Raw genomic sequence first — 24,774 nt, forward strand, 5'->3', positions numbered from 1 at the left:
AGTGAATAGAATACTATTCGTATAACAATTCATATAGGAGGATCACCCTAGAAAGCCTGACCTCCCAATGATAATCCAGAAATGAATTGTTAACTGTATCCACCATTCGTTCAGCGGCCACTAGGGGTCACTATAAGCTTGGTAATCAACTGTAAGGTCTAGTGCTTAGTATACCACAAGTAACATTCATTGTGTTGAAAAGCCAATCCGCTGGGATCTTTCCTAAACCGGAGTGAATAGCACATGAGTGTCCGTCATTATCAAGGGTGCAGATAACGGCATACAGTTAAGGTAAGTATGTTTTATGTGTATAGGTTTGTTACGCAATATAGTATACACAGTTGATGTAGTGTTCCTATACCAATACAAACCAGAGGCCACACGTACTAAGTACTGTAGATGCAATGTCTCCTCAGATGTTATCATAAAACTTTTAGAGTATGGTCTCAATTTTTCTGTATAAAGTTGACAAGTGTTCCTGCCGACCCCAGAAATATGGACTAAGAGGAGAGAAAGCAGAGTGCGACTACAACACTGTATGTGCCCTTGTCAAGAGGCTATGGGTACTGTGTCAATACACACCGCAGGCGGGGTTACATCACCTCCACTTGTACCATGTGGAACCCAATCAACCAATACTGTATTGCTTAAAGTGTCGCTGTCGTTATAATTTTCAAAATCTAAATTAACAGTAGATGTGATATATAGCAAGTTTGCAATTAATATTCATTATTTATTTTTTTAGTTATCATGGAAAACACTACACTTCCTGTTTTCTGACTTTTTTCTTCTCAAAGAGTCAGAAAACAGGAAGTCCTGTGTATCCCAGGCCATCTGAGCGCTCACAGAGAGAAGGCAGTCATGTAATTGATGGACACATTGAGCTGTGACTCTCTGTACTGGCCAGAATTCCTGTGTTTAGTCTGTTTTTTTACAACCAGCACAAGTCAGAAAATCTGCTATCAGGAGACTGGACCTGGATTTATGGTAAGTATAGCTGTTATATAGCTGCCTTTAGGAGACTGTACCTGGATACAGTAAGTATAGCTGTTATATAGCTGCCTTCAGGAGACTGTACCTGGATACAGTAAGTATAGCTGTTATATAGCTGCCTTCAGGAGACTGGACCTGGATACACTAAGTATGGCTGTTATATAGCTGCCTTCAGGAGACTGGACCTGGATTTAGTAAGTATAATTGTTATATAGCAGCCTTCCGGAGACTGAACCTGGATACAGTAAGTATAGCTGTTATATAGCTGCCTTTAGGAGACTGTACCTGGATACAGTAAGTATAGCTGTTATATAGCTGCCTTCAGGAGACTGTACCTGGATACAGTAAGTATAGCTGTTATATAGCTGCCTTCAGGAGACTGGACCTGGATACACTAAGTATGGCTGTTATATAGCTGCCTTCAGGAGACTGGACCTGGATTTAGTAAGTATAATTGTTATATAGCAGCCGTCCGGAGACTGAACCTGGATACAGTAAGTATAGCTGTTATATAGCTGCCTTCAGGAGACTGGGCCTGGATACAGTAAGTATAGCTGTTATATAGCTGCCTTCAGGAGACTGGACCTGGATACAGTAAGTATAGCTGTTATATAGCTGCCTTCAGGAGACTGTACCTGGATACAGTAAGTATAGCTGTTATATAGCTGCCTTCCGGAGACTGAACCTGGATACAGTAAGTATAGCTGTTATATAGTAGTCTTCAGTAGACTGGACCTGGATACAGTAAGTATAGTTGTTATATAGCTGCTTTCAGGAGACTGGACCTGGATACAGTAAGTATAGCTGTTATATAGCTGCCTTCAGGAGACTGGACCTGGATTTCTGGTAAGTTCAGCTTTGTTTTACGGCATGATAACAACAAAAAATAATGAATTTGCACAAGAGGGTGTAGAAGATCCTACTAACTTAGCAATGAGAGCACCGATTGAGCTGTTAAATTGGGCTCTGGAGGATATAGATATCCGAGAATGGAGGATGAAAGGTATTAGCTCAATTAAACAGTTGTACACAGAGAATAAAGCCACTCATTTCACAAATTTATAGTTTAAATATAATCTTACTAGTAGAGATATGTTTCAATACCTACGAATCTGTGACTTTCTGCAGGAACAAAAGAAATTATTTAAACCTTGTAAGAAACTATTGTTCCACTATTTTTGGACAAACAAGAAAGGATTGAAACATTTATATAATGAAATGGATGGGTGTATGACCCTTCAAAAAACAAAACCCTTTGATTTACGCTACTTGCGGCCGGCTACATACGGAGCGCGAACTTACGCCCGTAGTCTACTTACGCTTCCCGAGCGCCCTACGTAGCGATCTGACAGCGGTCTTTTACTTGGAAATCTTCGCCTAGCCCCGGACACCCCACAGAACCTTCAAAAATGAAGAAATCACCACTACGTACGGGACCGCATGTTACGCTACAGGCGTACGCTACGGCATTTTCATCCTCAAACAACGGTCTGGCTCATTTTTTACGGCGGCGCGTACGATCCTGGCGTACGTTCGTATGTAGTGTGAACTGAGCAGCCGTACTTCCTATACTTGTACGCAAACTACGTAAGTCTCCGGCCGCTTATTCACGGAACGCCTAATGTCCGGAGACTTATGTAGTGTGAACATAGCCTAACACTGTGAGTGTTCATGATTCTGCGAAATGCTATCCTTAATAGGGGCATAGTCTGATGACAAGTGGAAGTGGAATGATGCGGGTGCACATCAGGAGATGCGCTTGAAGTTAGTATTTAGACACACATGTCAGATGCGCATGTCCAGGTCCTATAAATACCGAATTACATAGATGAGCGCCTTTGGATGTGCGGACAGCTAGCATTGTATGTGAAAAGACATCAAATCTCGGGGGATGAGAGCGGAGCATGTGCACCTTGATAGGAGCTGCTGGGGAGTGGGTGACAGGCGGGTTGCTGTCCAAGCTGGTTAAACCTTTGGGCCAAGCCTGGGCCCCAAACCTATGCCTAGTGACCCCCTGCATAGCAGTCAAGGGCCTAGTGAAAACCACCAGTGTTGCCATGACTGTACTCCTATTACACCCTGCCAGAGGCCATGGGCGATTCATTGGTATTGTGGTATAATGTACAGATGGCTAAATGATTACTGTACATACTGAAGTCCACTAGGAGGAGTAAAGTCTAGTAAGAAAAAAAGAAGTATTCTTTTTTTTTTGCAGTCAAAACAGACTAAAGAGTTATCCACAGGAGTGAAGTAAGACTGGGTTCACACTACGTTTTTTCAAATAGTTTTGCCAAAAAACCGATGGAAAAACGGATGCATTTGTGTGCATTAGTTTTGATCCGTTTTTCCATTGACTTCCATTATAAAAAAAACCTGATCAAACGCGTAAGTTCGCTCATCTTTAGTCAGAATGTAGAGATTTTTTTTTTTTTAAACATCATTTTTATCTCTAAGTAGTAAAATATAACAAAACCTCATAAATCTGTTGTCTCTTTAATCGTACTGACTTGCAGAATAAAGGTAAGGCTATGTTCACACTGCGTATATGTCCGGCCGCATATTTCCGCGGCTGGACACATACGCGTTAAACTCCGGCCGGGGATTTACGCTACTTGCGGCCGGCTACATACGGAGCGCGAACGGTCTTTTACTTGGAAATCTTCGCCTAGCCCCGGACACCCCACAGAACCTTTTGGATTGGCACAAATAGCTGGAAAAATGAAGAAATCACCACTACGTACGGGACCGCATGTTACGCTACGGGCGTAAGTTACGGCATTTTCATCCTCAAACAACGGTCTGGCTCATTTATTACGGCGGCGCGTACAATCCTCATGTAAATTCGTACGTAGTGTGAACTGTGTGGTCGTAGATCGTATACTTTCCATTGTACGCAAACTACGTAAGTCTCCGGCCGCTTATTCACGGAACGCGCTACGTCCGGAGACTTACGTAGTGTGAACATAGCCTAAAAGTACAAGTCATATGACCTTGAAGTGGGGAGAATTCCAGAATTTTTGCTTGAGTTATAAGCTCTGGCCACGTTCACACACTGTATTTAGAATAAACAATGGCCATTGTTGCCATTTGCAACAACGGCCTCTGTTTATTAGCAGTGTGAAATCACACTAGTGTGTATAGAACAACAGCCGCAGTATATACTGTACACACTGAGGGAGATTTATCAAACATGGTGTAAAGTGAAACTGTCTCAGTCGCCCCTAGCAACCAATCAGATTCCACTTTTCATTCCTCACAGACTCTTTGAAAAATGAAAGGTGGAATCTGATTGGTTGCTAGGGGCAACTGAGCCAGTTTTACTTTACACCATGTTTGATAAATCTACCCCACTGTATACACTGTGGCCGCACAGAAAACCGACATGCATTTTTTCGTTCGGCTGCTATTTAGTGAACAGCGGCCGCACAAAATAGGCTGTGCACACAATGTAAAGTACGGCTCCCGGCTCCTGGCCATACTTTACATTGTCTTCTATGGTAATTGGAGTGTGGGCACACCCGAATGTATTATATATACACCCGAATGTGCCCACATTCTAATTAAAGTAAAGTGATGTTCACCCGGCCAATACTGAGCCTGTGTTAACGTTGTTTGACCCTGTGTGAACATTGCCTTCCATTGACCTTTTATTAGCCCAGAAATTTCAGCCTAGGACCACTAGGGGGAGCTCTTTACTTCATTTTTTTTTATTGTGTTTACAGGGTTGACAAAATCAGGTTTTCCAGCTGCTGCAAAACTACAATTCCCATCATGTCTGGACAGCCAAAGCTTTAGCTTGATGGGAGTTGTAGTTTAGTAACAGCTGGATAGCCTAAGTTTGACACCTGTGGTTTACAAGGATCTGTGTAAGTTCCTTTGCATGCGTATGTCTGGTAACCTGATGAAGTTACCTCTTTATAAATCTTTAAACTGATGCATGCTGTTTGTATGTGACACTTGACAGAGAAGTTAGACCAGCTCCGAAACACGTCATGTCTGAATAATAAATGACACTTACTTTTATCTTTGCTGTTGGATCTGTGCCCGGCACCTGTGATATGCATTGCAGGAGTATCTATGTAGTGAGGTGGCAGTGTGAGGAATTCTACTACTGTAATACTGATCATACACTATGTAAGACGTGGCATGTAGAAGTTACAGAAAGTCTGTAGAGTGATATTAATTATGATTACAGATGGTGATAATAATGGGACGGGGACAGATGGGAAATTAGGGGAATTTTTAGGTTTCTGTTATAGCACCAATATACTTGGAAACCCCTGAACCCTGTGTAATATACAGTACATGTCTGAGGGAACATCCAGTCTAGAGGCCTGGGGGGAAGAGAAACTACTCCTGTCTGAGCAGGACATTCACTCGTGATCTACCAATCTAATGGGGGGGACCAGGGGGCACTAATGCTAAGAGGGGTTCTCCGGATATATATATATATATATATATATATATATATCCTAAAAATTAAAATAGACATTCTAACCTAGCTGGGTCTCCTGCAGCTCCCTCTCTGATGTCATCCCATTCTGTACTTGACGCTCTGCTTATTTGTTTGGGGATATTTCAAATATTTTTGAAAAGAAAAGTAATTTTTTTCCATGCTTTTTATTGTCCTCTGAGGGGACTTCCATAGCTATTATTTATTGCCTACTCACACATTGCCTACTCACACATCTTGGTACTCTTCTAGTCTAAAGCAAACCTCTTATTTGACCTCTTGATTGGTTTTGATTGCGGCATATAAGGGGTAAACTCACAATATCAGACTGAAGGCAGCACCCACCGCATATAGAAGTTAGATTAATTAATTAATAATTTATTGGTTTTTTTTTTTTTGGTATAGAAAAGTGAATGGAATAGAATGTATCATCAAAAGAGAGTACCACGTGTCAGAAAAACTCAGTATTACATGGTTACGAAATTATAGATGTAAGGCTGATACACTGATCCATACCAGGTTTTATTTGGCACGTCCTGGGGGTCTTAATTGCATTGGCAATGTCCATATGTATATGAAGTATATGTCAGTAGTGATGACATCAGTGATGACCTGTTTCAGCCCGCTTAAAAACATGCTAGAAGGCAAAAATTAAACAATGGCCGTAGTTTCACGACCACCCTGTATGCTCGTAATTCTACGGCTGTAGTTTTGGCCGCAAAATAACGTTATTTTATGTAGTGTGAACATAGCCTAAAGGTGGCCGTTCACCTTTACCTTATTGATCCCGTCCTCCCCATACACAGGAATATTCAGCATGGCCATTTTTCCTTGTGCTCTCTATGGGAAGGTTAAACTGCTCTGACTGTGACTCCTCTCTCTGAAAACAAAGGGGTCATAACACGACCGTGCACAGAACATGGGAATGAAGTAGCCAGGCTATGTTCTCACAATAAGAAAAACCCAGGCCATATGTTATATTTAACATAGCATAGTTACTTGTAGTATTTTCAATTATTATACAGGGTGAATCAAAAGTCTTAGGACACTGCATTATCATACATTACCTGTGATGGCAAACTATTTGATGTGCTGTCCATGGTGCTGAACACAGAGCTGTCCATGGTGCTGAACACGGAGCTGCCCATGGTGCTGAACCTGGAGCTGTCCATGGTGCTGAACACAGAGCTGAAGGGACTTTATGTAATTGTTATGAACCTGCTTGAGAACTTTCAGTGTTGATAATAATAATCATAACCATAATTCTTATAACACATATAGTTCCTCACTGTATATAATAATAATAATAATAATAATAATAATAATAATAATAATAATAATAATAATAATAATAATCATTTTATTTGTATAGCGCCAACAGATTCCGCAGCGCTTTTTTTCTATGCATACAGTACAGAGGTACATAATACGCTGTTAAATTGGAATAAATAAGAACATAGTAAATAAAAATAACAAAGATACAAAATACAGAGTATAAACGAGACCTGCTCGTTGGAGCTTACAGACTATAATTTTCATAGACACCAGGCATAAGTGCTTTATTTGTCCATGGTCCAGCCATTGTACATAATTAGAATTACAGGATGAGCCAGTAACAACGCCAATGTCTGATGCAGGTAAACATATAAAGTGCAGGAACCGTCAGAGATAGCGCAAGGGAAACAACAGAAGGGGGAAACAGTTTAGGGAACGTTATAAGCGAGCCTGAAGAGATGAGTCTTGGGCGGATTCTGGAGATGTTTTTGAGATGGAGATGACAGGAGCGAGTAAGAGCTTGGATATAGGGAGTGAAGGATAGATCAGAGTCCAGCAAAACCCCCAGACATCGAGCCTGATGCACAGGAGTGATGCTAGTACCACAGACTGAGAGGGAGATGTCGGGTTTAGGTTTGTTAGAGGGAGGAAATACAAGAAGTTCAGTTTTAGAGAGATTAAGTTTGAGAAACAGAGAGGTCATAGTGTAAGAGAGAGCAGATAGGCAGTCACTAGTATTTTGCAGGAAGGCAGGGGAGACGTCACGGGAAGAAGTGTATAACTGGGTGTCATCAGCATAGAGATGGTATTGCAGGCCAAACCTGCTGATGGTCTGTCCGATGGGGGCTGTATAGAGGGAGAAGAGGAGGGGACCCAGGACTGACCCCTGGGGAACTCCAACATTAAGAGGTGGGGGACTGGAAGTAGAGCCAGAGAAGGATATGCTGAAGGAGCGGTCAGAGAGGTAGGAAGAGAACCAAGAGAGAACAGAGTCCTTGAGGCCAAGAGAGCTGAGCATGGAGAGGAGGAGCTGGTGGTCCACAGTGTCACATACAGATAGAGCGGAGCATGGAGAGGAGGAGCTGGTGGTCCACAGTGTCACATACAGATAGAGCGGAGCGTGGAGAGGAGGAGCTGGTGGTCCACAGTGTCACATACAGATAGAGCGGAGCGTGGAGAGGAGGAGCTGGTGGTCCACAGTGTCACATACAGATAGAGCGGAGCGTGGAGAGGAGGAGCTGGTGGTCCACAGTGTCACATACAGATAGAGCGGAGCATGGAGAAGAGGAGCTGGTGGTCCACAGTGTCACATACAGATAGAGCGGAGCATGGAGAGGAGGAGCTGGTGGTCCACAGTGTCACATACAGATAGAGCGGAGCATGGAGAGGAGGAGCTGGTGGTCCACAGTGTCACATACAGATAGAGCGGAGCATGGAGAGGAGGAGCTGGTGGTCCACAGTGTCACATACAGATAGAGCGGAGCATGGAGAGGAGGAGCTGGTGGTCCACAGTGTCACATACAGATAGAGCGGAGCATGGAGAGGAGGAGCTGGTGGTCCACAGTGTCACATACAGATAGAGCGGAGCGTGGAGAGGAGGAGCTGGTGGTCCACAGTGTCACATACAGATAGAGCGGAGCGTGGAGAGGAGGAGCTGGTGGTCCACAGTGTCACATACAGATAGAGCGGAGCATGGAGAGGAGGAGCTGGTGGTCCACAGTGTCAAACGCTGCTGAGAGATCCAGAAGAATCAGCATGGAGTAGTTTCCTTGTGACTTGGCCTTCAGGAGGTCGTTTGACACTGTCACAGCCGCGGCGGCGTCCCGCGTCCCGGGCCGCCGCCGCGACCGCTTCCTGCCCCATGCAGCAGCCGGTGTCCATAGTCGGGGACCCGGCGCTGCTATCACCTCGGCCCCGGGGGGCGCCTCACCTCTCCACGCTCCTGTCTCCCGCTGTGCCGGCCGGCGCGCGCATCCCCGCCTCCTAGGGCGCGCGCGCGCCGGCTGTCTCAGATTTAAAGGGCCAGTCCGCACCTAATTGGTAGTTGCACCCAATCACTCCCCTATAAATCCCAGCATGCCCTGTCCCTGGTGTTGGAGCCTCTACATGCTTCCCATAGCGTTTGGCCCAGCTCCCTGTTGTTCCTGTGTCCTGTCCGTTACCTGGTCCCTAGTCCCTGTTCCTGAGTCCTGTCCGTTACCTGGTCCCTAGTCCCTGTTCCTGGTTCCTGTTCCCCTGTCACTCCACCTGTTCCTGTGTCCAGCTTGTCACGTGCTCTCTCATCTGCAGACTATTGCCTGTGCCATCTCCAGCCACGCCTCGCCTGCCGACACCAGCAACCAAGCCAGGGGTAGCGACCTGGGGGTCGCCTGCCGCAGCAAGTCCATCCCGCCTTGCGGCGGGCTCTGGTGAAAACCAGCGGCCCCTTAGACTCCGCTCCCTGGTGAGGTTTGTGCCATCGCTGGTGCCGGTCCAGTGGATCCACTACTCCGGGCGTTACAGTAGGCTCCAACCATGGATCCCGGCGAGGTGCCCGATCTCCGTGACGTCGCCAGAGTGGTCACTCAGCAGGCGCAACAAATCCAGAAACAGTCACAGCAGATCCAGCAACTCACTGCCGCCTTACAGCAGCAGACTACTGCCCAGCGCACACCACCTCCTGACGCTTCTTCTTCACTCCGACTGGCCCTCCCAAGCAAGTACTCTGGGGACTCTAAGTTGTGCAGAGGATTCTTGACTCAGTGCACCATGCACATTGAACTTTTGAGTAGTCAGTTTTCCACCGAGCGCTCTAAAGTGGCTTTCATCATCAGCCTATTAGAAGGTAGAGCCCTGGCCTGGGCCACGCCACTGTGGGACCGTGATGATCCAGTTGCTGCCAATCTCCGGGCCTTCCTATTCGAGTTTCGCTCCGTCTTTGAGGAACCTGCCCGTGCTTCTTCAGCCGAGACTGCTCTCCTCAACCTCTCTCAAGGCAGCTCCTCTGTTGGTGACTACGCCATCCAGTTCCGCACCCTGGCAGCCGAATTGGACTGGAACGAGGCCGCCCTATTGGCCACCTTCAAGAAGGGCCTGTCTAGTCGTGTGAGAGACGTGCTCGCTGCCCGAGACCTGCCTACCTCCCTGAACGAACTCATTCTACTGGCCACCCGAGTTGATACTCGTTTTTCGGAGAGGGAGGAGGAGGTTCGGCATGAACATTTACTAACCCGTTCCCGTCGCCATCCCCAGCTGGCGCCGGTTTTCCAGAATCCTGACCTTTCGATGTCCCAACCCTCTCCTGAGATTCCTATGCAGGTGGAACGGGCTCACCTGACGCCTGGTGAAAGAATCCGGCGCCTGGAGCAGAATCTCTGTCTCTATTGCGGTGGTTCCGATCACTTCCGGCTGGGATGTCCCCTACGTCCCCAAACATCCGGAAAATGCTCGCACCTAGGTCCGGTGGGACAGGTGTCCCTAGGTGTGAATGCCACCATTCCAAGTCTGTCTATGCCAGTTTCCATCCGGACTCTCTCAGGACGAAATCATCAGACTACTGCCTTCCTCGATTCTGGGTCAGCAGGCAGTTTTATTGCGGCAACATTGGTCCAAAGATGGCGGCTACCCGTGACCCGACTAGCCAGGCCCCTGACTATCTCCTCGGTCACAGGCGAAATTCTTACCGACCGTGTGTACTACCAGACCGCACCTTTAGTCCTCCAGGTGGGTCCTTTACATCAAGAAGAGATATCCTTCTACGTCCTGCCCCATTCTTCCCCCGCGGTCCTCCTGGGACTCCCGTGGCTGCAAGAACATGCCCCTCAACTGGACTGGAGAACCGGGGAGATTCTCAGTTGGGGTCAGGACTGTTCCAACCAGTGTCTCAGGTCACCTCAGACCAAGTGTACTATGTCGTTTCCTGTCCCAGCCAAGCCTCTATCCGACCTACCGGCAGAAGACCAAGACTCGGCGGATGCCTTCTCTGCCGAGGTGTACCCTCTCTCCGTACCCAAGACTAAGGTCGGGTCCTCTCACCACCGGGAGAACTTACAGAAGGTCCTCGTCCACAGACCCACAGTCCCTTGCCATGTTTTACCGCCTGATCGCCTAGCACCAGTCGTCACCTCCTCGCTTCGGAGAGTACCCCCCGGAAAGACTCATGTTCACCCTGCGCTTCGAAGAGGTATTTTGAAGTGGGGTCATTCCTCGTTGGAGGCCGGGCACCCTGGAGTCCGTAAGACCGGCCAACGGATCTCTCGCCACTACTGGTGGTCCAGTTTGTTTCAAGATGTCAAAGACTTTGTGGCTTCCTGTGCCATCTGCAGGCAAGAAAGAGGGGGAGGCCAAAGGGGGGGGGTACTGTCACAGCCGCGGCGGCGTCCCGCGTTCCGGGCCGCCGCCGCGACCGCTTCCTGCCCCATGCAGCAGCCGGTGTCCATAGTCGGGGACCCGGCGCTGCTATCACCTCGGCCCCGGGGGGCGCCTCACCTCTCCACGCTCCTGTCTCCCGCTGTGCCGGCCGGCGCGCGCATCCCCGCCTCCTAGGGCGCGCGCGCGCCGGCTGTCTCAGATTTAAAGGGCCAGTCCGCACCTAATTGGTAGTTGCACCCAATCACTCCCCTATAAATCCCAGCATGCCCTGTCCCTGGTGTTGGAGCCTCTACATGCTTCCCATAGCGTTTGGCCCAGCTCCCTGTTGTTCCTGTGTCCTGTCCGTTACCTGGTCCCTAGTCCCTGTTCCTGAGTCCTGTCCGTTACCTGGTCCCTAGTCCCTGTTCCTGGTTCCTGTTCCCCTGTCACTCCACCTGTTCCTGTGTCCAGCTTGTCACGTGCTCTCTCATCTGCAGACTATTGCCTGTGCCATCTCCAGCCACGCCTCGCCTGCCGACACCAGCAACCAAGCCAGGGGTAGCGACCTGGGGGTCGCCTGCCGCAGCAAGTCCATCCCGCCTTGCGGCGGGCTCTGGTGAAAACCAGCGGCCCCTTAGACTCCGCTCCCTGGTGAGGTTTGTGCCATCGCTGGTGCCGGTCCAGTGGATCCACTACTCCGGGCGTTACAGACACCTTGGTGAGAGCAGTTTCAGTGGAGTGAAGGGGTCAGAAACCAGACTGTAGAGGGTCAAGAAGAGAGTTATCGGAGAGATAGCGGGTTAGGCGAGAATAGACCAGACGTTCCAGGAGTTTAGAGATGAAGGGGAGATTGGAGACAGGCCGATAGTTGGCTGCACAGGATGGGTCTAGAGAAGGTTTTTTCAGCAGTGGGGTATAATAGAGTGTTTGAATGAGGAGGGAAAGATACCAGAGGAGGGAAAGATACCAGAGGAGAGGGAGAGGTTGAATATTTTAGTAAGGTGAGCAGTGACATCAGGAGAGAGGGACTGGAGGCTATAAGAAGGCACTCTGCCAATGACCTTATCTCCTCTGTCTGTATAGGAAGCCATCAGGCCACTTATTTTCCAGAGAGACCATCGGCTGTACTTTTACACTATGTGAACATAGCCTCATACAGATTATTAGATTACTACATGGGCTCATGTCTCACCCTCATTGCACCATGTTTTCTGTGTTTTGTCCAGTGATCATTTTCCCCTTTGTTCCCCTTCTTTTTTCCCCTCTTCCTTTTTTTTGGTTTCCCCTTCTTCTTTCTTGCCCCTTCCCCTGTCTACTTTTCTACGTCTTCTTTTCGCCTTTCCACCCAGTATTATAATACATATCCGTTCCTGATCTTAATCCATCCCTGAATTGGGGCGTACTGCCCCTTTAAATCTGCAAGAGCCGGCATGCGCGATCCTCGAAAGGCGGGGACGCACGGTGGCCAGAGCAAGAGGGAGCAGGAGCAGGGAGAGGTATGGCGCTTTGAGGGGCCAAAGGAGTGGCGGCACTGGGCCCTGGCACGGACCGGCAGCGGCCTGGAGCACATGATGCGGCTGCGACCTTATCAGATCTATTCTCCTATGTGCGCTTATTTGATGCTTTATCTAACTTTCACGTTTTTATACTGGCACTACCCACTTCGCTTTTAGCACTTTTGATCTTACATTACCACTTTTTGAACACACTACTTATCAATACAAGTTTACATTATATACACTGCCACTTTATAACAATATTGTGGTCATAATATATTCAATTGCACAAACTCTGTATAGTATGAGCATTTATTTGTATGATTATCTCTGATATATTCTCTCAATACCATCAGAGCCCTGTGTCCCCATATTTCATGTATCATATATCTGTACATTGGCTGCCTCTTTAATGCAGTATACCTAGCATATTGTTAGTACAATTTGATATTGGTCATGCATTTGCCCTTTATAATAGCATTTGTATCAATGTTATCTATTCTCTCCAGTCTGACACACTGCTCTCTGCTGCCACCTCTGTCCGTGTCAGGAACTGTCCAGAGCAGCAGCAAATCCCCATAGAAAACCTCTCCTGCTCTGGACAGTTCCTTACATGGACAGAGGTGGCAGCAGAGAACACTGTGTCAGACTGGAAAGAATACACCACTTTCTGCAGGACATACAGCAGTTGATAAGTACTGGTTAACTTGAGATTGTTAAAGGAAAACTATCAGCAGGTTTGTGCATACTAACTGCTGATAGTTCCCGGCAGCCACTTATGTTCTCTTACTGGCGCCAATATCCTGGTACTTTTAATCTTATGAAAAAAGCGCAAGGAGACCGCTGCCAGGAAGAGGAGATAAGCGGCTGCTGGGAACAAATCTGCTGATAGTTTTCATTTAAAGAGGTTTTCTAGCGTTATAAAAACATGGCTACTTTCTTTCAGAGATAACACCGCTCTTGTCTCCAGGTCAGGTGGGGTTTGTAATTAAGCTCCATTCACTTTAATAGACCTAAGTTACAAACCTCACCCAAACTGGAGACAAGAGTGGTGCTGTCTCTGGAAGAAAGTGGCCATGTTTTTACAATGCTGGATAACCCCTTTAAATAGAGGTAAATTACAAATCTTCATAACTTTGTTACACCAGTTTAGTTTAAATAGGACCCCCCGACCCCCGTTAGAGCCCCCTATACTCACGTGATCCCACTGGGTCCCGCTTCCTGATCCGGTCTGGTCATGGAGATAACAGCACCCGAAGCCCGGCGCGCGCTGACAGGAGAGTCCGATGCCCATAGAGAATGACGGAGCATCGGACTCCCCATTCATTCTCTACGGGCATCTGACTCTGCTGTCAGCGCGAGCCGGGCTTCGGGCGCTGATATCTCCGTGACCCGACCGGATCAGGAAGTGGGACCCGTCGGGATCACGTGAGTATAGAGGGCTCTAACGGGGGGGGGGGGGGGGGGGGGGGTCGGGAGCCTGTCACCCCGGCCAGGGGGGGTGACAGGTCTCCTTTAAGAAAAAATTTTTTTGGGAAACTTCCCCTTTAACATTTTAAGCCACTAGAGGTCAGTATCCCCTGCTCTGTTTTCCACTGTGGCGCACGATAGCTCAACAGTATAAGTTTTTGAGGGTTTTTTTGTATGCAACACCTCTGATTGATGGAGTGATGTTAGTTTCATTTCTGTTGGTGTATGTGCTTACTTTTAGAGGTTTTTATATGTTTAGTACTATGCACTTTATTTGTTTACATGGCTGGTTACCACTTTGGGAACATTCCCTATCTTTTCTTATTTTGAGTAAGAGTAATATATTTTTGTACTTTACCAAACTGCACTGTCCCTATGTCTTTGTATATGTCACATTTATACCCTCTTTTATGTATCTTTATGTAATCTTATGAATTGATAAAGCTGATTACGTATTTCACCTTTCCTATCGGCGCACAATATTTTGCTAATTTGGGATTTGTTGTTAATCTATGTACATAACATACAGTGTCTATATTGATCTATTAATAGATTTATTATAGGGTGCGACATATTTGGTGCAACTTATACCCAAAAAAAAGGCCACACAATATTAAATAGAAACACTGGAATGAGGGCAAAATAAGTGCATATAAGCAAAGGTGTGTAAATCTGGGCCTAAGGCTGTGTTTATGTCACAAATTTTCCTGCTATTTTGCAGTAAGTCAAGCAATTGTGTTAAATTTTTAGCAAAATTGTGAAAAAACTGCGGCAAAAATACCACATGTGAACAAAGTTACATCCTTTCGTTTCAGGTAAAGAAGAATCCTTTAATCCATTGATGTGCTGCCGGGGGTTAGAGAATTTCTGTGCTGGGATTGTTAACTATTATTACTGATAGTGATTACAATGGGGGGAGGGGAATCTTTACGTCTCTATTACTGTACCTGGAAACCCCCGTGTAGAGGAAGAAGAGTTGCATGGAAATTTACTTCACTAACTTCCTGGAATCTTGGAATATTTTTGTTCCGTCAGACGTATTTTTATCCTAAAACCACAATGTTTCTGCATTTACTTCTTTAATGTAATTCCACCTATAAATCTTCACCAATCCTATGTGACTGTTATTACCTGTTCAATGGTAAAGTCCTGACAGAACACAGGACACTCCTATTGTAAAGGTGGCCATACACATTAGATAAGTAGGTCGTTGGTTAAACAACAATCCTTTGATAACCAGGAACGATCCCTATGATGCGCAGTTATTTGATGTGCTGCCCATGGTGCTGATCACAGAGCTGTACATGGGTTTTGTGTCCTTATAACAACTATTTTTATGCACAATAAACGGGAGGACGTCGGCAGGCCTGCTTTATCAATGTATAATGTATGAATTCTGTACGTGAATTATGCTCATGTGTAAAGTGTGGGTACGTAGAGATGCTGCTAATAATTGTTTATCACAATGAATAAAACAATAGAGCCGATCCACAGGTCATCAATAATCAATGAGATGGTTGGTGCCTGACTGCATTGAGAATGAAATAAGAAGCAGTTGGCTCTGTCCCCGTGGAGTGGTGGCACCAGAGTACTGCAGCTTCAGAGTCAACACCACACTGGGAACAGAGTCAGCTTCTTCCGCCTTTGTTTTCAAAAATGAAGCTTATCCCTTTGGTTTCTCCTGTGAAGGCACTGCTGACTCCACTGTCCCCAGTGGACCTGCTCAGGTGACATCACTATACAATCACTAAGACCAGTGATGGGCTGCAGTGGTGCCATGAACAGCGTACCATGCCATCACTAAGGCACTTCCCCCAAGGACTTCATAACAACAGCAGCTGCTCTGGACAAGAGTTACCACAGGGGTGAGTATACATTTTTTTTTAATTTCAACTTATTATTTGAAACAGCCGCCAGCACGGCCTTCTCATGGTTTGGGTAGAGGATAATGGGGTAGGTGCCTGATAGAGTGTGAATGCTAATGCTATCACTGGCAGGTGCTCACTCTGGAAATCAGAAACTTCATAACACATCCAAAAAATAAATAAATTGAGAGAGCGAGGGCACTCACCATCCAGTGAAATCTTCTTTTATTGAAAGTGCAGTCTAAATCTTGCAGGACATAAAAGAGTGGACTGGGAACGGCAGGCACCTAAGAAATACGTAGCAGCAGTTTCTCACACATGCGCGCTTCATCAGATGCCTGGTGAAGCATGCACATAAAACAGCTGTTACTTGTTTCTTAGGTACCTGGCGTTCCCAGCCCATGCAGATTTTAAGAAAATGATCAGCAATGGATCAGGAAACAACTATTTATCAATGATCTTCATTGATCACTTTTTGTCTATAACCCCCACAAATGATGGGGTGGGTACAGTTCTGGTAAAGAAGGTGAAAAAAGTAATGAACTCAGAGAAGAGCAGCTGCCCCCTGTAGTCACTGGATGTAACTGTACTGTAATCAGGACCTACATAATACTGGTATCCACCACTATATGGTCACTCCATGGTGGTAATATAAATAGTTTTTGTGCCCATGGTGCCCCATCTTCAATTTTGCCAGGGCCACAGTGTTTTATTTTCTTTTTTTGCCTCCTTGGTGTTTTCAAGTTGAAGAAAAATCCCCACATAATTCTGTGTGTGAAGAAGGCCTTAGGGAGACTACACGGGGTCAGACCAGTGTCACATTGTAGTGGAGGTAATGGGATTTGTTAGTACAGTGTATAACACAACGCTGATCTTAGCCTTTGGGGAATTACTGCAGTCAAGTGGAATTAATTAAAAAATAACTTTTACTCCCATCGTATGTTTATTTGCATACTTTTTTTTTAATATATATATTGGAGGATTTATCTTGCTATTTGTACGTTATTAAGGTTTTAAGTATTCTTGAGTAAAAGTTAAGTTTTAATGAATTCCACTTGACTGCAGTGATACATTTAGACTCGGTGGAGTTTTGTCATTGGACAATTTGCTGTGATTTTGTCCCTTGGGGAATTTCTTTTGTAATCTTTTCTATCACATCTTGTCTCACAATAGACTGTAAGAGAATGTATCATCATATAATGTCAGTGTCTGTATATATAATATCAGTTCCTGGAACCATGCAGGAATATAGGTCTTTCCACTCCTCGCCTGATATTTCCTTTTCTGTAGAGATCACTTCTTGGCAGTCATGGCCTCCTCATCTCAGACAGGATGTCAATGACAAGTGACACCTACAGTATATAGAGATAACCTAGGAGCCACATTTCATAATAAGTGATGATCACAGCTGCCCCCCCCCTCCCTGCACACCAACATCTGCACAGGTCACAGAGCATGCCCACAACACTCTCCCAACTCCATGTGCCGTTCCTGATCTGCTGTTAAACCTCCCAATAAAGCTGCCCTGAATGGTGATATGTGCATAACATGTACTAGGGGGCAACAAGTCACATTATTTGCTGCATTATAACAATCTTGCACACTTTATTTGAACTTTAATACTTGGGTACGTCTCAGTTAGTGGGTTATGTTCACTACCTCCAGGGGACAGGGATGTCTGTTTTCACATTTGTTTTGAATATTTTTTATAATTTTGTATATTGGTGTATGTACATTATATGTATTGTGTACCGCTGTATGGTCCGCAGCTCTATATGTCAATTGTGTTCTATGATGTTAAATGTTTTTTGAAATCAGGTTTGCATTTTAGTAAGGGTTGTAGTACTTTAGAGGGGCAATCGGTCATGAGGTTGTAGTAAGTGTCACGGATGCAGCAGCGACCCTCACTTCAGGTTGCAGGCACAGACATCTCCATGATGCTCCTCCGGTCACAACGCATCCCGGCACATGTCCCATTGTGGTCCCAACACCCATTGTCCCTTCTCACCTGTCCCTGCTCCTGCTTCCCCACCTCTCTGGGTGCGCACATGCCGGCTCAGGGAAATTTTTAAGCTACAGACACTAATTATCGGTTCCAGCCTCTCATTTTCCCTAATAAATTTCAGTCCCTTCCTTGTCGGATCTTAAGTGCTCTCGGCCTATTGAGAAACCGTTTCTAATGCTGCGTTTACATGTAACGATTATCGTGCGAATTTGCGCGATAACGGTCGAATTCGAACGATAATCGTACGTGTAAACGCAGCGAACGATCGAACGACGCACGATAAATCGTACATTTTGATCTTTCATCAGGTCATCAAATAGTCGTTCATCGTACGCAAAAAATTCGCAAATCTTTCCGTGTGAACAGTCGTTCACCGATTTAACCAATGTGTGAGATAGGCTTAAACGATCGCAAAACGATCGCAGTGCGAATTTTCATACGATATATCGTACCATCTAAACGCTGATCATTATAAAAAAAAACGTAAGTCCGACATCGCTAATCGTACGATCGGGCCAATAATCGTTTCGTGTAAACGCACCATTAGTCTGTTATTCCGTTCAGCGTACCAGTTCCATTGCTTCCATTTCCTGACTATTTTGCCTGCCCTGACCTGTCTGCCTGTCCCGACTACGCACTTGCTTCCCGTTACTGTTTTAAAGTGTCACTGTCGTTTCCAAAAAGTTCCGACATGTCGTAGACACATGTCAAAAATTTTTATTGGTCCAGGTCTGAGTGATCAGACCTGTACTGACCATGGGAACCAGACGGGAGAAGAACACTGCAGCGTGTCCGCTCCCCGTTCTGTGTAAGAAAAAAAGAGTTGGACTCCATAGAGCTCCATTATAGGTCTGGCTCTTTTTTTCTACCACTGAGCGGAGAGTGGATATGCTGCAGCGCGTCTTCACACGGCTTATTCTCCCGATCGGTACCAGTGTGAACACTCACACCAGGACCAATCATAACTTTTGACACATCTCTATGACATGTCAAAGGTTTTTTGAAACGACAATGACACCCTAAATCTCACCTTGGCCACCTATGTAAGCCAGTTGTGCCAGGGGCAGCGACTTGAGGGTCGTCTGTTGCAGCAAGTCCTTCCTGCCTTGCGGCGGGCTCTGGTAAAGACTAGGGACCCGCTTAGATTCCGCTTCCTAGTGTGGCTTAACACCATCACTTGCAAAGGTAAATCAGATCCACCAACCAGTAAGGTTTACATGTCACTGGTACTATCCTGTACTGTGGTGGTGCCTGCCGGCCTGTAGCTTACGGGGAACACAGCAGACACTGCTCCATAACCATGAAAAAAAGTGATTAGAAGCATGTGAAGGCATTCAGTATAAAATAATATGATGGGTTATATAATGCAGCTGCAGCATGTCACATGATGATGATGATGATATCACATGATGATGATGATGATGCCACATGCCGTTTCATCTTGTCAGTGATTGACTTGCACAGGGTACATGGATATCATTAATGGAATTCTATTGGAAATTGGGAAGCTAAGGAATAAGTGTGGCTTTTAAATATTCTTCCCACCATCCATTCCCACTGTCTAATCGATTATTATCCTGGAAAGCCCCTATGAGAAAGAGACTATCCATGTGCATGTGTGAGTAATGTCCATTGGTGTTGGATGAAATAAAACACAAATAACTTAACAAGTAAAAGTAACTCAAGGCAGGAGGCGTTTCGGCTCCGGCCTGCCACAACTGCTATTGACAGCCATGGGACCGAATCACATAAAGGAGGACAAGTTACACTGAATGTTTCTCTCTTAATTATTGAAGGTGTATTGGCAAATTTACTCTGAAATTCGACATGATTTGTTTTTGACAGTATTCCTATGTATAGAGATCATTAAATACACTCCTAGGAAACAGTTATGTCCAAAAATAGTAGGCATACTCATTCACGCCCCCCCACAAACCCTCAGGGAACAAGTCAACCGCAGCTCAATAGACAATGGAAAAATGCAAATCTATAATAAACTGACTAACGTCTAACAACCAACCATGACGTACCTGACGCTTTGTGAGACAATGTAGGATGAAAGGAACTGACTGAGACGTCCTGCTTGTTCTCTGTTTTTCCCTTTTATAGTTGTTCTGTGAAGTATTAATTTGAATGTCAGTTTAGCACAGAGTATAATGTAGCCCTATCTGCCATAACAGGAACATGTAAACATACCATAGGCGTAACTACCACCGAAGCAGGTATAGCGGCTGCTATGGGGCCCCCCACATCAGGGGGCCCAATGACCCACTCCTGCCATACACTGGGCCCCCTGAGCTGTCATCATTTGAAGCACCTGGTGGCCGAGAGGGCTTTCAGGGTGCTGCAAATGTCCTTTTAACTGCAAGTGCTCCTGATGAGCACTTGCAGTTAAATGTTAATGGTTATGACTACACTTGATGGGTTTGTAGTCAACTGGAGGGGGGCCCAATCAAAATTTTGCTATGGGGCCAAGCCATTTCTAGTTACGCCCCTGAAACATACCGTGTAGTATCTGCACCAAGCTGTTACCATCAGTAACGTCCTTATTACATGGGGTGATTATTAGCATGTGTGAGACCAGCCAATGGTATTAACACTGCCCTGGCGGCCCTATACCGAGGCCTGTAATAGGCTGAGTAAATAGGCACCTATCTACAGTATCGGTGCTCACATCAAGCAGAAGGTAAACTGCGTAATATAACTGTTTATTGTAAGATGAGGCCTCCATGGATAGTATCTGCTTTACTGCAGGGTGGGTCCATTACCCACCCTGCACCCTCCCCCCTTTCCCTGACAGCCTTACCATGCACTGGAATCAGCTCCGTGCTTCAGCTCTTAGGGCTCATCTGTGCAGGAAGGAGTTAATTTCCTATTAGAAGTCAGTCATATGTCATAAGCTTTAAACTATATTAACTACAAACATGAGACCAGAAAAAATCATAACAGGATCACAAGAAGAAATATCATTAGTCTTATGACTAAACAATCATCACAATATCATTAGTCTTATGACTAACAATTGCCAGATGGTATTGTGATGGCAACAAGGGTTACTTATCTACTTAAAGGGATTATCCTACCTGGAGTAGTTATGTTATATCCTCAGTATGCACAGGATAGGGCATAATTAAGGGTCATATTAGACGGCCCGATTCCTCCTGTAAGCAAACACTGAGCTGCTAGATCGGTGCTCATTTACCGAGCCTGTTCCACGGCTCGATAATAGTTTAGCAAGGGCTGCACAGACATCATTGGTGATGTCTGTGCAGCCCTTGCCCTAATGCCCGTATTCCACGGGTCGTTGAGAGGAGCAAGCGAGCGATGTCAGCGCTCGTTTGCTCCTCGTTCGCCGATCGCTGCCGCCGCTATTCAACGCGGAGGCAGCGAGCGGGTGAGTGCGGGAGGGGGCGGCGGGGAGCTGCGGGGGGGCTGCCCGGGGGATCGCTAGATCGTCCGGGCAGCCCATAGGATATAGCAGCATCTGCTGCCGACGCTCCTATTCAACGGAGCAAAGGCAGCAGATCGCTGCTATATCAGTCGCTTGTTTTTCAACATGTTGAAAAACAAGCGACTGCAACGATCAGCCGACATGAACGATGTCGGCTGATCGTTGCACTCTATTCCACAGAACGATTATCGTCCGTAGCGGTCGATATCGTCCGAAAACGAACGATAATCGTTCCGTGGAATAGGGCCTTAAGGGTACGTTCTCACGTACCGTATCCGCAGAGGATTTTACGCTGCACGTTTAACCCTCAGCGCCATTAACCCCTGCAGCCCAGGAATACACTGTACCGGGTTCCTGCTCCAGCCTGCTTCGGGGCTCCGGGCGTCTACTGGTGGTCAGACAATCAGTGCATTGCGGCGGGCATTACTATTACATGTAGCAAGGCACGGTCGGCGGGCGATGATTTTAGGTGAGGACCAAAAAACAGATGATTGTTGTGTCTATTACATGGAGCAATAATTTGCCATATCAGCCGATTATTGCTCCATGTAAAAGGGCCCTAAGAGATCGCAGGGGCTTAACCATTGGGATCCACTGCAATCCTAAGGAACCCTAAAATCTTTCCATTCAGAGAAGATCATCAAATAAGCCGGACTGTGGGAAGAACAAAGGGGGGTGAATACCAGAGGCTTTCATCTGTTGTTAGATTCAGATTTTGGATTTGCTATCTTTGCAGTTACATTTTATTGTGTTCTGTGTATTTGTTGGTTTCTGCCCTGACCTGTGTTCTTCTACTCTCCACCTTCCCTACAGGCAGTTCAGTGTAGGGATCATTGCTCAGATGGGATCTGCTGTTTAGGGCGGACCAACCTAGTTAGTAGGAACCGGGACTATGGGTGAGAGCAGGGCCGCACTATCCTTACCTACTCATCACAACTGGTTAGTAAAAGAATAAGTGTACCTGTTGTTTCCAAAAACTTTTGACTTGTCATAGAGACATTTCAAAAGTTTTGATTGGTCCGGGTCTGAGTGTTCACACCTGTACTGATCGGGAGATAGAGCCGGGATCAGACCGCGGTACTGGGTACCAATGTGAAAAAGGTCTCTATAAAGTTTTCTTTATAATGGACTGGATACATGATAGACTTGGGTTTTAAGGTGGTAGCGAGTGGTGGAGGAGTATGAGAATTTACATAGTATACTCTCATATTTATATGGTATACTCTCTAGGTTGTCACCTCATACAGTTTTAGCTTCCTTGGTAATCTTGATACATTGCCTGATAAATGTGTTCAGGTCCGCAAACAGATCAAATTCATTAAGGTCTTTATTTAGTAGCTTTAATTCTCACTGATTTTATATGAAGACAGGTAGAGGAGTTTTATTGTGTGTTTTGTTTCATTTCTGTTGGATTTTCATTTAAATGGGTTCTCCAATTAAAACTTACTTGTCCCCTATCCACATAATTGGGAATAAGTAACAGATTACTTGGGGTGTGGGGGTTGCACTCGTTCTGTAGATAGGGGACAATTACATTTTCATCGGATAACTGGAGTGCGTTCACACCTACAGGATCCACAGTAGATTTGATGGCACAGGTTTGATGCTGTGTTCAGACATTTAGGGCCCTATTCCACCGGACGATTGTCGTTCAGATTATCGTTAAATCGTTCGAATCTAAACAATAATCGTTCGGTTGAAATGCAGTAACGATTAACGACCGAATGAGAAATCGCTGATCGCTTTATAAGACCTGGACCTATTTTTATCGTTGCTCGTTCGCAAAACGTTCGCAAATCGTTCGCATTGAATAAGACATCGTTCGGTCGTTCGCAATAGATACGAACGCAATAGCGAAGAAATACGGAAGAAACGATCGCAATTACGATCATAAGTAACGATTATCGTTCCATGGAAATCAGTGAACGTTTTCAGGTCTTTCGCAATAGCGGTCGTTTGAGATCGTTAATCGTTAACGATTATGCTAACGATAATCGTCTGGTGGAATAGGGCCCTTAGTCAAATCTGCTGCTAATCCTGTACGTGTGAAGATGCCCTAAGGGTTTCTTGGTCTTTTTTTTTCCTGACCTTTTTGTTTCTTATGGAGTGGGCTGTAATATTGAGTTATGAGAATGAGGGTTGGAATTTTTTAAACAGATAAACAAGTGTATTCCTTGGTTGGTGGTATCGTGGGTGGTGGTTTGTGGTATCGTCAACTCCTTCTGTCCTTTTTTTTTTTTTTAATATATTTATCCTTTATTTTTTCCAATAAGATATACAATACACCATAAAAAAGAACAAAATCTCAATCCATACAAACATTTTCAACAACCCCTAAATTTCCAACCCTACCCCCCTACCCGCCCCACCGAAGGGAACAACACAAAAAAAAAAAAAAAAAAAAAACTTAATTACTGATAGTATTCTTCATATCTAGATCTACACCTCTCCCAATGCACAATGTTAGGGACTTCAGAACTAATCCATTTTCTTATTAGCAACAGTCTGGCATAAAAAAACCACCTCAGTATTTTCTTCACTGTTTTTTCCTCCTTTTTAATCTCCCCAAAATCACCCAGCACCGCAAGGAGCGGAGAAGGTACCAGTTTAATTGCAAATGCTTCATTGATCTTTTTATAGACCTCTAACCAATAATTTTGGATTTGAGGACAGACCCACAACATATGAAAAAAATCAGATTCATCAGTGCCACATCTTGGACACTTCCCGTCCTGCCTTTTCTTGATTCTATTTAAGAAAGCCGGGGTGTAATACAACCTATGGTTGATATTGAATTGTATTAACTGGTGATTGCCCGACCTGGACACCATACTCACATTCTGATAAATCTTGCACCATTGCTTGTCGCTAATAGGTCCCAAATCATTAACCCACTTACTTTTACTATTATAACTTACATCTGCCATTCTTTTTAAATAAGAATATACATAAGAGACCACTTTAATTTTAATTGTCCCCTTTATCATTTGCTCAATCAAAGTGTCCAAGTCGAACTCCACCTTTTTCAGCCATATAGTGTTTTCCAGAGCGTGGCACAACCTTATATAATCGAACCAAACATTATCAGCTAAATCATATTCGCCCTTAACCATATTCCACCCCTTAAGTTGACCATTTACATAAATATCCCCTAACCTTAAAATTTCCCCTCTCACCAGGTTGTCCAGAGCTCCCATCTTCCAAACTTCATGAATACTATCATTCCACCATATAGGGGTAAACTCAAAAACAGACCTTAGATTTAAAGAACTCTTCAACTTCTCCCAGGTCCTAAGAGCAGTTCTGACCAGAGGTAGTTTTCCCATCTCCCCATTCCTCCAAGCTCCCATTTCTAAGATCTCATATAAATTATATAAGCCAGCATCCTTATTTTGCCACAGCCGTTGGAAGAACCTGCTACCACTTCCCTTTACCAG

General features: G+C 45.3%; 1 protein-coding gene across 1 annotated transcript in view; it reads left to right on the forward strand.

Annotated features, from left to right (window-relative positions):
- Positions 1-6,544: 6,544 nt before the first annotated feature.
- Positions 6,545-24,774, forward strand: part of LOC138799975 (C-type lectin domain family 2 member D-like) — a 57,699-nt gene continuing 39,469 nt past the window's right edge. Inside the window, exon 1 of the mRNA XM_069981782.1 lies at positions 6,545-6,649. Coding sequence (XP_069837883.1) covers positions 6,545-6,649 — 105 coding nt within the window. The remainder of the gene's footprint in view (positions 6,650-24,774) is intronic.

Source organism: Dendropsophus ebraccatus, chromosome 8 (genome assembly GCF_027789765.1).
Source record: "Dendropsophus ebraccatus isolate aDenEbr1 chromosome 8, aDenEbr1.pat, whole genome shotgun sequence".
NCBI classification, from domain to species: domain Eukaryota; kingdom Metazoa; phylum Chordata; class Amphibia; order Anura; family Hylidae; genus Dendropsophus; species Dendropsophus ebraccatus.